At 46.4% G+C, this 13,447-nt stretch overlaps 1 protein-coding gene across 2 annotated transcripts in view; it reads left to right on the top strand.

Annotated features, from left to right (window-relative positions):
• The window catches only part of LOC121303148 (bone morphogenetic protein 1-like), a 35,909-nt gene extending 25,275 nt beyond the window's left edge, over positions 1 to 10,634 (top strand). The window contains exons 8-20 of one of the 2 annotated variants that reach the window (XM_041233644.1): positions 1,742 to 1,857; positions 2,012 to 2,114; positions 2,624 to 2,740; positions 3,193 to 3,338; positions 3,964 to 4,159; positions 4,656 to 4,781; positions 4,970 to 5,130; positions 6,380 to 6,560; positions 6,723 to 6,848; positions 7,374 to 7,498; positions 7,818 to 8,031; positions 9,641 to 9,891; positions 10,328 to 10,634. In XM_041233644.1, coding sequence (XP_041089578.1) covers positions 1,742 to 1,857; positions 2,012 to 2,114; positions 2,624 to 2,740; positions 3,193 to 3,338; positions 3,964 to 4,159; positions 4,656 to 4,781; positions 4,970 to 5,130; positions 6,380 to 6,560; positions 6,723 to 6,848; positions 7,374 to 7,498; positions 7,818 to 8,031; positions 9,641 to 9,891; positions 10,328 to 10,462 — 1,997 coding nt within the window. In that variant the 3' untranslated portion in view covers positions 10,463 to 10,634. Of the gene's footprint in view, positions 1 to 1,741; positions 1,858 to 2,011; positions 2,115 to 2,623; positions 2,741 to 3,192; positions 3,339 to 3,963; positions 4,160 to 4,655; positions 4,782 to 4,969; positions 5,131 to 6,379; positions 6,561 to 6,722; positions 6,849 to 7,370; positions 7,499 to 7,817; positions 8,032 to 9,640; positions 9,892 to 10,327 lie in introns of both variants that reach the window. The other variant, XM_041233643.1, reaches the window with a different exon arrangement.
• The last annotated feature ends 2,813 nt before the right edge of the window (positions 10,635 to 13,447 follow it).

A 13,447-nucleotide genomic window follows, 5' to 3' on the forward strand; every position in this document is an offset into this window, starting at 1 on the left:
ACCCGTTTCAGGGTAGAAGCTTGCCAGAGCCAGAGTTCTTCCAGAACAGTCGACGTTTCAACTCTGCGAAGCTACAATGTGTCTGCTTTTTTTTTTTTTTTTTTTTTAATTCGCTCGTTCAGAACAATCAGAGAACGACAGAAACGGGCCTGGAAAACGCCTGCTTTTATACACGCAAGCCATATCTCTCCCGCGGTCTCGTGCGATTTCGTTATTGAATGAAATGCTGCCGTAAGAGTCAAAGATCACCTGGCTGTGTACTGTGCTGATGAAACTGTTTAGCAAGAATCAACAGATGCTCAAGCATTGTGACGGTTTGAGCTTTCAACTGGGTTATTTTAAGCGCCTGCTTTTTTATTTCATTAAGCGTTGACAAACGTTTATTTTGATCTTGGGGGTTTACACGTGAAGTGTCTCTCTCCCTTCTTTATTAGGTAATGTAATATCGGGTTTATTTTACTGGAATATGGTACGAAATATATTTTTGGTTTCCTGTTAATTTGAAATTGAAGAGAATTTGTATTTAAATATATGTTAAAAAATGTTCGTCCCAGCACTACAATCACGGGCAACTGCTGGCGTTTATTTCGAAGCTCTGGCTGGATTGAAGGCAGTGTATTTTCAGCCACTAACAAGAGAGTAATCTTCCTGAAGGAATATTTAGGGCGATACAATTCCAGTCCACACAAAAAGGCTTCCTTCAGAGTTATTTGGAAGTGTAAATAAATTCTTTGTTGGGGTAGGATTAGGCTGGAGTTTGCACAGTTGGACTACGTATCCCGTTGCCAGCGGTTCGAGTGATAGCGGCTCTCGATTTGTGGTCTCCTAGGTTACCGTGCCCCGGTCTCCTTGGGGAAAGCTGTGGAATGTATACACAGTGCTGTGACAGGAAGTGTACCAGCCTGTTCCCAGAAGGAGATGGATGTAAATAGCGATATTAATCCGAGGCCAGGGTGACCTCACTGTGCTGTTCTGTTTCCGGGCAGATTTTAGAAGTGTTAAATACAATGAGCTTGAGTCCAGGTTACATTTCTATCACAACCTGCATGAATACAGTCAAGCCTTTATTTAAACTAAACAAACCTGTCTAGAGAATCAAAGTGCTCAGCCATGCGCTCAGGGCACAGGAAGCGTATTATAATCCCTGCATTACGATATACAATGAAGAAAGCTGCAGCCGTCGCACCTGCTACTGCCAGCGTAGCTTTTCTTAATAAACAACACCAATCTCAAAACCATTTTTGAAAGCATTTCTGCAGAGATACTGAGAGGGAGAGTCAGGAGTTCTGGGGTTTTGTCAGAGGAGATGTGAAATGTTTTTTTTTTTTTTTTTTTTTTTCTGATTGTTTTAGTTGCTAGGTTAGTGATACAGTTCAGTCTCCACGCCTCAAGCCTGTCTTGAACTGGAGGGAACGTTTATAAGGACCTTTTTATTTTATTGTTACAGGTTTCCATGTGTTGCTACACCTAAGGTGTGTGTGTTGTTACATCTTGGGCACTATTTTTAACTTTTAAATTGCATTCCCTGCCTCAAGATGGCTTTCCATGTACCCGCGTGGACCTCTCAGAACTACATTTCCCATCATCCTCCTGCTCACATATGTAACAGAGATGGCTTTACCAGTGAGGTGGAGTCTCCCCTGACCAATGGCGTGTCTCCCTGGAGTCTCCTGACCAATGGCGTGTCTCCCTGGAGTCTCCTGACCAATGCCGTGCTCTGTGTTTGCTTGTGTTTTTGCAGCTTGCGGTGACAGCCTCCAGAACAGCAATGGGAACTTCTCCTCCCCTGGCTTCCCCAACGGGTATTCCGCCTACATGCACTGCATCTGGAGGATCTCTGTCACCCCTGGAGAGAAGGTGTGCTCCAGAACACAGCCAGCTGCTTGCAGACTCTTCTACCCGCTGTGAAACAACGCTAGAGAAGGGTTGCTTTTCCATTGCAGCTGTAGATGGTTCCCAGTTCAATGAGCCCCACCCCCGTTAATTCTAGCCTTCTCCTCCTTGTCTTCAGATCATTCTGAACTTTACCTCGATGGACCTCTATCGGAGCCACCTGTGCTGGTATGACCATGTGGAGATCAGGGATGGCTTTTGGCGGAAGGCTCCACTGAAAGGTAAATCTCTACTACAAAGACCAGAAATGTTTAGATTTAATCATCGTTACGCAATTCATCCGCTCAAACACAGAGCACTGAACGTTTACTCGAAGGACTCTTGAAGGCCGAAGCAGAGCTGAGGATATCTGTCAGTGTTTGAGTGTCGGCTCAGGTTTTGGGCATTTCCTTCTAGCCCAGAGCGGTCATGCTTCATTTCATCCTGACTCAATCCCTTTTCTATTACATTTCTTGGATTGGTGGAGGTCAGCTGTTTTATTTTTCATGCCGTTCTTGGCTGGTAAGCATTGCATTTCTATCTGTTTCCAATCAGCGTGAACTGCAGCAAACGTGACGCATGCAAATTGGATTTGGACTCCTGAGCGCTCTGAGGAGTGTGATGTTATAGTAGCTCCCAGCTGGTTTAGTTAGCTGTGTCTGTATATCAAAATATATTCTACACCCACACACACACACACACACACACACATATACAGTATGTCTCTGACAAGATGCTGTTTGGGTTACAGGACGATTCTGTGGAGACAAGCTCCCTGAACCCATCATCTCGACAGACAGCCAGCTGTGGATCGAGTTTCGGAGCAGCAGCAACTGGGTGGGAAAGGGATTCTCCGCAGTGTACGAAGGTGAGAACCGGGATCCTTCCTTCACGTGCAGATCAGATTCAGCCCCACTCCTTTTTGTATTATTAATAAGTCATTTAGCAGACGCGTTTATCCAAAGAGACTTGCATAGTTCACCCCCTAGTCTCTGTATCGTCATCAACAACTGCTGCTGCAGAGTCCCTTCCAATAGGAACTCGTTTTGTTTTACGTCTCATCTGGAGGTCAAGTGAGTTGCTCAGGGTCCCACACAGAACCGGGGAGGCATCAAGCACTTTTCTGGATCAGGGGGTCACAAAATGATTTGAATAGAATATAATCCAACAGGGTAAGCAGATGAAACTCGAGAAAGGAAGACATGGAAGGTGTGGGCACAGTTTCATGCAATCCTGTTACTTGAAATGCATTTTGCACAGCAAGTTGTGGAGTTTGTCTTTTTTTTTTTTTTTAATCGTTTTCTCGTTGCTGTCCTGAAGCGATCTGCGGCGGGGAGGTGAAGAGAGACAATGGACAGATCCAGTCTCCGAACTACCCTGACGACTACCGTCCCAGCAAGGTGTGCGTGTGGAAGATCTCTGTGTCGGAGGGCTTCCATGTGGGCCTGACCTTCCAGTCTTTCGAGGTAAATCCGGCCTCTGTGTCTCCAAATCCTTCAGTGACGCAGTCAGCCATTGCTCCTGCACCAGGGCGGAGGCTAGGGGCAAACCATCGCCCCCACGCCCCGCCAGTGAGCGCCTTAACCACTATGCAAAAGAGCCGGGCTCTAGTTTAGACTGTAACGGCAGTGTATTGCACAACACTGCCTGTACACACACACACACCCCTTGGGGTTGATGCAGTGTATGAGGTTAAACCAAGTCTATTCTGTGAGCATTAAAGAAGCACTAATGACGGCTTTTCAAATACCCAAAATTCGCAGTATACATCCTGCCCTGCTGTGAGATGAATTAGCTGCGAGATGACAATGTGCATTCATCAGTTTTTCCATCTGTACCATTCGGCTGATAGCAGCATGTGTAAATGACACAAGCCAGAGGCTACTGTCTGCTTCCTGTGTTTAATGAGTTCTGTATCCAATTGCATGTCCTCCCCTGTTTCCTGCTGATTTTAATGCTGGTGCATTAATTTGAAACGGAGTTTGTGGGGACATAAAACCAACCTTGTTGCAGGAGGGAAGAGGACACGTACAGCCTGATTAATTTATTTTTTTATTTTGTGCTCCCCTCTCCCGGATGTTTCGTTTTCAGATCGAGAGGCACGACAGCTGCGCGTACGACTACCTGGAGATCCGGGATGGCATCTCGGAGAGCAGCCCTCTGCTGGGCAGGTTCTGTGGCTACGACAAGCCCGATGACATCAAGACCAGCTCGAACCAGCTGTGGATGAAGTTTGTGTCAGACGGCTCTGTGAACAAAGCGGGCTTCGCCGCAAACTTCTTCAAAGGTGAAAGATTCAGACAGGGCCAAGCGTCGTCCGTCTACTCAGAGAACCTTTTTTACTATGGAATTTGTTTCGCCTTTTAGTGGACCCTAGGAGCGTTTTGGACTTAGTTTTATAAAACTTTAAGAATAAACACGTTTACACTTAAAACCACTCAGATAACTCGTGACAAGAAAACAGTTAAAAATAAAGGACTGTAGTGAGACTACTGTACATGTGCAAATGTGGATATGCAATAGACTTAACGCATACTCTATTTTAATACTACACATGCATATTACTTTTTAAATGTTTAGACAGCATTACTGCTTGGAAATACAATCTGGTTTTTATGTTAGTTTTTTCTGCTTTGCATCCAAATTCGAGACGCGAGTGCATCGTTTTAATGGGTTTGAAGAGCCTGCAAGGGCAGTAGTCTGGGCGGAAGCAAGGACAGTAGTCTGGGCGGAAGCAAGGACAGTGAAAGCTCAGCGGAGCTGATGATGCGTTTTCATTCCAGAGGTGGACGAGTGTTCCAGAGCCAGCAACGGGGGCTGCGAGCAGCGCTGTGTCAACACTCTGGGGAGCTACAAGTGTGCCTGTGACCCAGGGTACGAGCTGGCCTCCAACAAGCGCAGCTGCGAGGGTGAGTGAGTGAGAGAGAGAGGAGGGGGAGGCTGAGATGGGTTGGGAGAGGGGGGTGAGAGAGGTGACATTTGAACTTGCTTTCAAGCAGATTTCTAAAGACCGTGTTCTAAAGGGCTGTGATTGTGTGTGTGCCTATGTGATTGTGTGTACCTGTGTGATTGTGTGTGTCTGTGTGTTTCTGTGCAGCTGCCTGCGGAGGATTCATCACCAAGCTCAACGGCTCCATCACCAGTCCAGGCTGGCCGAAGGAGTACCCCCCAAACAAGAACTGCATCTGGCAGCTGGTCGCGCCCACCCAATACCGAATCTCCCTGCAGTTCGACTTCTTTGAGACAGAGGGCAACGACGTGAGTGTAGTGATACCTTAATTCACATTATTAAAACTGCATCCCAGTACACGCTGCTTGGTTTTCAATCTGTCACACATTGCCTGTGCAACACCTCGCAGTGTAGAAATGAAGCTATGTTGTGCTGCCCTATTGGGAGCATTTCAGTGTTGCACAACCCCTTGCTGGTCCAGTGGCTAAAGAAAGGGCTTGTTACCAGGAGGTTCCCAGTTCAATCGCAGCTCCTCGGCCACTGATGCGCTGCGTTTTTGACCCTGAGCAAGTCACTTATCCTCCTTGTGCTCCGTTCTCTGGATTGAGATGTAAAACTGAGGTCCTTTTGGAAGTGACTCGGCAGCAGCAGCAGTTGTTGACGAAGCATAGTTCACCCCCCTGGTCTCTGTAAGTCACTTTGAATAAAAGCATCTGCTAAATGACTAATAATAATAATGTGAACATACTAACCCTATGCATTCATTTCCCCATTGGCTCTCATTATATTTTCGCCGGGACATTTTAAGGTGGTGATAAGAAGCGACAGTTTCTCATTCACAGGAGTGATTTTAGAAGTGGGTTTGACTGTAATTGCGTCTGAACCAGTGTTTCTCTGCACATCCCCGCCGCTGTGTGCTGGCCCTGCGTATCTCAAACACACACACAATCCCATTTAGTTTTAGATTTTGTAAGCAGTTTCCGGCAAGCTTCCTGGCTGCATTGAGTTAGTTTGACCGTTTCTAACCCCCCTTACCTTTTTATGTCATTTGCAATCGTTCCTCTCGCAGTATTTGGAGTCTTGCTGGGAGCCGCTCTTCATTTCTGCTATAGACGTAATGAAGGCTAGATTAGTTGAAGTTGACTTTTTATATCCGTAAGGACCACTGCCATCTAGTGCACAGCCATGTATTACCAGCAAAGGAAACTTAAAAGCGGGTGACCACTAACTGGTGCTGGCTGGTGCAGAAGCTCCTGAAATCAAAGGTTGAAAAAAAATAAATAAAAAATCTCAACACAGACTTTATCAAACAATAAGGAAAAGTGAATCAACTGCCTCCGAGGATGATTGGAAACATTGTGCTCAAGTCACAAAGGTTAAGAAAATGTATTTGCTTGCTTATTAAACACGAGGAATCTGGGGATGAACCATGATGCATCGAAGCGTTTCTTCTGCGTCGCTCTGTGGTAATCATTCCAGCTCATTTTCTCCTGGCATGCCTTCTGAACACTTTGTATTGAGTGGCGTTGAAGGAATGCTGTCTACCCCCCCCCTCAGGTGTGCAAGTATGACTACGTGGAGGTGCGCAGCGGGCTCTCGGCCGACTCCAGGCTCCACGGGAAATTCTGCGGGGCGGAGAAGCCGGAGGTCATCACCTCCCAGTACAACAACATGCGTCTGGAGTTCAAGTCGGACAACACCGTCTCCAAGAAGGGCTTCAAGGCTCACTTCTTCTCAGGTGAGTCTGAGAGAGATCCTGGCGCGCAAAAACCGTTTCGCAAAGCCTTTTCACGATCTGTCTTTCCATAAGGCGTCGTTCTTGTTTTGTTTAGTTCTAAACAAAGCTCCCTTGGCTGTTTCTCTTCTCTGCTGTTGACGGCTCTCCTCGGGTGCCTTTCAGACAAGGATGAGTGCTCGAAGGACAACGGGGGCTGTCAGCACGAGTGTGTGAACACCTTCGGCAGCTACTCCTGCCAGTGCCGCAGTGGCTTCATGCTTCATGACAACAAGCACGACTGCAAAGAAGGTACTGGGCTCTTTATACGGAGAGTAACAGCAGAGCAACGGTAATGCCAGGAACCGTACCTCCTTTCCACATCCATTAGCCAGAGCTGTGTCCCAAAGGTTTTGCATCACCTAGAATTTTAGGATTGAGACATAATTAAAAAAAAAAAAAAAAAAAAAAAAAAAGATATGAACCATTGTTTTATTTAACATTGTGTAATCCAAGAAACTACAAAACTATATAGTCTACCGGAAGCCATAAATAGTAGTCCTGTATTTTCTAAATACCTAAATGTCAGTTTTTTGTTATGAGAAACTGCAAAGCATTCATTCGATATGTTGACGTAACATTGATTCAGCAGGATTGGTTGGACTTTATGACCAAAATGAATTGATTCTGAAGGGTGATGCAAAAGTTTTGGCCGCAGCTGTACTTTACTGGGTATTTTGTAAATGTAAATAATGCTGATTTGTAAGTTTGGAGTGTTTTTTGAGGTTTTGTAGTGTTTGGTGACCGAGTGTAAAAGCTTCTCGATTTTTACAGCAGGCTGCGATCACAAAGTCACCAGCTTCTCTGGGATCATTACCAGCCCCAACTGGCCAGACAAGTACCCCAGCAAGAAAGAGTGCACCTGGGCTATCACGAGCACCCCGGGACACCGTGTCAAAATTGTACGTACTGACGCTTGCATCTCGCGAATCGGGGGGGGGGGGGGGGGGGTCAAGATAATGGATAATCTAGTAAGTAGATTTCTGCTAACTTGGGCTAAAGAATGTCATTTTTAACATGTATGGCATTGTCCACCTCTTTCAACAGCCCCGCTTTTGCCTGCAAGGATAGTGCATGCTGTTTTTTTTGAGCTGGTCGCTCATTTCTGTGGATCATGCTAATGGCATTGATGCAACCAATAAGTTACAAAAATAAGTTTCAAGGATGTAATCCAGAACTGGATTAATTTTGCATTTTTAACTCTTCGTCGCCCTCCTGCAGGCCTTCAATGAGGTGGACATGGAGCCGCACCAGGAGTGTGCGTACGACCACGTCGAGCTGTATGACGGCCGGGACGCCAAGGCCCCTGTGCTGGGGCGCTTCTGCGGCAGCAAGAAACCCGAGCCGGTCATCTCCACCACAAACAGGATGTTCATCAAGTTCTTTTCAGATAACTCTGTGCAGAAGAAAGGCTTTGAGGCATCGCACACGGCAGGTAGCACCGTGAAACTGAGAGCGCCCCCTTTACACCTGCACTGAGAGCGCCCCCTTTACACCTGCACTGAGAGCGCCCCCTTTACACCTGCACTGAGAGCACCCCCTTTACACCTGCACTGAGAGCGCCCCCTTTACACCTGCACTGAGAGCGCCCCCTTTACACCTGCACTGAGAGCGCCCCCTTTACACCTGCACTGAGAGCGCCCCCTTTACACCTGCACTGAGAGCGCCCCCTTTACACCTGCACTGAGAGCGCCCCCTTTACACCTGCACTGAGAGCGCCCCCTTTACACCTGCACTGAGAGCTCCCCCTTTACACCTGCACTGAGAGCGCCCCCTTTACACCTGCACTGAGAGCGCCCCCTTTACACCTGCACTGAGAGCGCCCCCTTTACACCTGCACTGAGAGCTCCCCCTTTACACCTGCACTGAGAGCACCCCCTTTACACCTGCACTGAGAGCTCCCCCTTTACACCTGCACTGAGAGCGCCCCCTTTACACCTGCACTGAGAGCACCCCCTTTACACCTGCACTGAGAGCTCCCCCTTTACACCTGCACTGAGAGCTCCCTTTACACCTGCACTGAGAGCTCCCTTTACACCTGCACTGAGAGCTCCCCCTTTACACCTGCACTGAGAGCCCCCCCTTTACACCTGCACTGAGAGCTCCCCCTTTACACCTGCACTGAGAGCGCCCCTTTTACACCTGCACTGAGAGCTCCCCCTTTACACCTGCACTGAGAGCTCCCCCTTTACACCTGCACTGAGAGCTCCCCCTTTACACCTGCACTGAGAGCGCCCCCTTTACACCTGCACTGAGAGCTCCCCCTTTACACCTGCACTGAGAGCGCCCCCTTTACACCTGCACTGAGAGCGCCCCCTTTACACCTGCACTGAGAGCTCCCCCTTTACACCTGCACTGAGAGCTCCCCCTTTACACCTGCACTGAGAGCACCCCCTTTACACCTGCACTGAGAGCGCCCCCTTTACACCTGCACTGAGAGCTCCCCCTTTACACCTGCACTGAGAGCGCCCCCTTTACACCTGCACTGAGAGCTCCCTTTACACCTGCACTGAGAGCGCCCCCTTTACACCTGCACTGAGAGCTCCCTTTACACCTGCACTGAGAGCGCCCCCTTTACAGCCCTACTGGCTTCTGTTCATGTCTCTCTCTCTCTCTCTCTCTCTCTCCTTTCTCTGGCCACTTGGATGGAAAAGCAGCTTCTGAACTCTGTTTTAAAGCACCTTAAACACAGACTCGTCAAATAAAAGTATTTGAAACTTATACAAAATCAGCGTTGTTGTTTTCTCTCCCCCAGTGTATTCATTGCCCTTTTTCGACTAGAAGTCTTCAGACCGAGAAAGACTTCAAGGTCAAACGTTGGCTGTTGAATTTGTGAAGTTTTTTATTTTAGTGTTAGTGACGATCTAATAGCAATTGATAGCGCTTATTGATTCTTTAACAGTTCAGTCAGATCATAACAAGGGACATTATGTTATTATTATGTTTTAAACTATGAAAAAGAACTGGAAGAATAACCCAGTGAATTGATTTTAAAGCCTTGCTCAGCACGTTTTTTTTTCTGTTCCACTCTATCTGTTGTCCAGAGTGTGGTGGGCGAATGAAAGCCGAGGTGAAGACCAAGGACCTGTACTCACACGCCCAGTTCGGAGATAACAACTACCCTGGCGCCTCAGACTGCCAGTGGGTGATCTCGGCTGAGGAGGGCTACGGAGTGGAGCTCATCTTCCAGACCTTCGAGATCGAGGAGGAGGCGGACTGCGGCTATGACTACATGGAGCTCTTCGACGGCGTTGACAGCAATGCTTCAAGGCTTGGCCGCTACTGCGGATCAGGGGTAAGCCATCTTATATTTCAAACTGTCAACACTGCTGAGCTGTATAGAGAGGGAGCAGAAAACTGCACACCACTCGTGCAATCTAGGAAAGAGAACTTGACTCAACACTGCAGAGTGCTCTAGTGGTATAGGAAAAAGAACTGCACTCAACACTGCAGAGCCCTCTAGTGGTATAGGAAAGAGAACTGCACTCAACACTGCAGAGCCCTCTAGTGGTATAGGAAAGAGAACTGCACTCAACACTGCAGAGCCCTCTAGTGGTATAGGAAAGAGAACTGCACTCAACACTGCAGAGCCCTCTAGTGGTATAGGAAAGAGAACTGCACTCAACACTGCAGAGCCCTCTAGTGGTATAGGAAAGGGAACTGCACTCAGAGCAGCCCTCTCTTCTAGTCTCACAGCAAGACCATGTTTGATTTGTTTGTGTCTCTTCCAGCCTCCAGAAGAGATCTACTCCACAGGACACTCCATCATGGTCAAGTTCCACTCGGACGACACCATCAACAAGAAGGGTTTCCACGTGCGTTTCACCAGCACCAAGTTCCAGGAGACTCTGAACTTGAGGAAGTGACCCTTGGGGGCCGGGCAGGCGGGCGGGAGGGGCAAGGATGGGTCTCGAAGCAGGGCGGGGCAGCGCCGGGTGCCAGCGAGACGAGGGACGAGGCGCGTGCCCGCGGCCCGGAAACCTCCAGTCACAAGGCAGAGGATCAAAACCAACATCAAGAACCAGGGGAAGAGTAAAACACACACCACGACAGGCACGGCCGGGCCACACCCGGACACTGTGAGGAGCAAAGCCATGCGCTAGTGGATCTAGTCTTTACAGTATTATTAGTTTTCAGTGTTGGGGTGGGCTGGGGGAGGGTGTTCCTCTGTCCGTGGGGGTGGGGGTGGGATTTCATCAGATTTTATGATTTTTATTTCTTTAAACATGAAGATCGCCGTGGATCAATAAGACACAAGATGACTGATTTTGTTTTATTTTTTTTTCTCGTGGGGAGGGAAGGCTAACATCCTCATACTTACTCTGTTGTAGGAAGATTTGGTAAATGTATACAGCTCTGGCCAAAAGCACAGCATCACCTAGAATTTTATGATTGAAACATAATAAAAAATAAAACTATAATTTAGATTTTTTTTTTTTTTAATTTAACATCATGTAAACAAAGAAATTGCAAAATGATATCGCAAAAGTCTACCGGAAGCCATAACAGCAGTGCAGTATTTCATGTTAGATTTCGAAATGTCACATCTTTCAGTTTTTCGTTCAGTATATGGAAAACTACAAAGCAGGTGTGCAATTCAATATGTTAGCGTCACATTATTCAGCAGGTTTAGTTTGACTTAATGAAGCAAAATGAGTTTATTCTATATGGTGATGAAATGCTTTTGTCCACAGCTGCAGCTCGCAATACAGATTCCACGCAATGATTCAGCCAATGGGCTGGAATTACAACCACTGTGTGTGGGGTGGGGGTGTGTGGGGGTGGGGGTGGGGGGGGGGGGCAGAAACAAATCCGTTCCTTTGCGTGATACTATAATAACAGTAGGCGACCACTAGGTGGCGCCAGTGCTGATTGTGCAAGACAGAAGTCAAGCTGCTGTGCCCCGGAATGGTATTCCTGTCAGCTAGATTATTTATCGAAACATTCTCCCCACTTCGTTTTTCTGCAGTTTTTAGATGTTTATGATGTTTTTAAAGATGATATTAATAGCCCCGCCCCACCCCGCCCCTCCCCGCACCCTGGTATCGTTTCTTTACAGATAGCAAGCCTTGTTTTTACTGGCCTGCCAGTCAGTTATATTCATTCTTGAATAGTAATACAAAAATATTAATAATTATTTATCTTTTTTTCTATTTTTAGTATTTTTTTTCCTTCTAAAATTTGAATTTCATTTCGGGTTGGGGTCGGAAATGACTTGTCGTATACCGAGCATCGAAAAAAACTTAGCACTGTTATAACACATTTGTTTTCAAAAGAAATTAAGATATGCAAGTTAAATGTTTTTGGTTTCTTTTTTTTAAATCACTCGATCGCTCATCCTTGCCCATGACACGCTTGAGTGACTGTGACTGAAGCTCTTAATCACCTAATTAGTGAGTCAGTTGATTGGAGCTGGATGGGGAGCGATTTCAGCTGTTGAATTGCAAGCTTGAATAAAAGCAATAAAGAAAATCACAGAAAAAATATATATATACATGCTACGTCTGTCAAGAAAGCAGAGCCTTCGTGCGACCGGCATGTGGGAGGCTGGACTGGGGCAGCGGGCTGTGCCTCGCCGTCTTGGGCGCTCACAGCCAGCGATTTCAAACCTGGCGAGACGGTATAACCAGACCCCCTCTGTCAATGACAGGCCACCAACCGGGAGACCAAGAGTCACAACACCTGCCCGAGAGCGACAGATCATTCTGCAGCATCTTCGTGATATCAATTGTTAATCAGCACAATAAAAACTCGCCATTCCTGCTCTAAAACAGAGTAGTTTTAGTTAATTTTATCCAGATATAAGTGATGTTTCTTTTGATGCTCTGTATATAATGAACAGGCTTTGTGGTGTTTCCCAATGGAGAGCCCCAGTCAAATGCTGCGTGATTTTGTTACAGTATTTCGTGAACTCCTGAAAGGTAAACTTCAAAGAAAAGCCGATCCATAGTGAACGGTTTAATCGAGGGACACTGCAGCTTTGAAAAACCTGTCATGAATCCGTGACAGCAGGGAAGAATTCTCCAGCAGCATCAAATGCAGCTGTTCTTACTTCAGGGTTTGTAACACAACGGTGCTAAGTTGCAGGAGGGGGGTATATTTTGTTCAACACGTTGCATGGTGGTGATATTTTGGGTAGACTGACCCATCTGTTTAACGTGAATTTTATCTCGTACAGTAAAATGTAAACTTTTAAGGGCTTTTGTTGAAGGAGTATTTATCAAGATTAAACCGTGCTTTTCAAAAGTGAGAATAAAATAATTTGTGAACTTCAAAATCAAAAGGGTTTAAAAAAAAAAAAAAAAGGCCATAGCAATATATTTCTTCGAACAGTCCTCCAGTCTGTGAAGCAGGACCTAATGAAACTAAACAAAGAAACCCAGGGAAGTTGGGAAGAGACTTCAGCACGGTTATCTGGTACGTGTTTCTGGACAGGCTCTTATTATCACTTCCATAACACAGTGGGGAGCAAGATACGCAATCTGGCATTATATATATTTTGTATTATTTTATATGTGAAACTTGATAGTTGTTCCAAATGGGTGAGTATACAACCCCAGAATAAATACATACAAATAAAAAATGTAAACACTTGATATTTTGTGTTTTTTCTTCAATTTTATTCAGGCGATCGACCCATTGATATTATTAGATTTGTCAGCCTATATTATTTGTGAATGCACTTTGCAATAAATGACCATCTGATTATGCAGCAGCCCATCTGTACCATCACATGTGCTGTGATCCAGTACAGCTCACATGTGCTGTGATCCAGTACAGCTCACATGTGCTGTGATCCAGTACAGCTCACATCGCCACCTGCAAATCGTACTGGGGCTTAAGTGTATATA

This window comes from Polyodon spathula, chromosome 31 (assembly GCF_017654505.1).
Source record: "Polyodon spathula isolate WHYD16114869_AA chromosome 31, ASM1765450v1, whole genome shotgun sequence".
Taxonomy (NCBI): Eukaryota; Metazoa; Chordata; class Actinopteri; order Acipenseriformes; family Polyodontidae; genus Polyodon; species Polyodon spathula.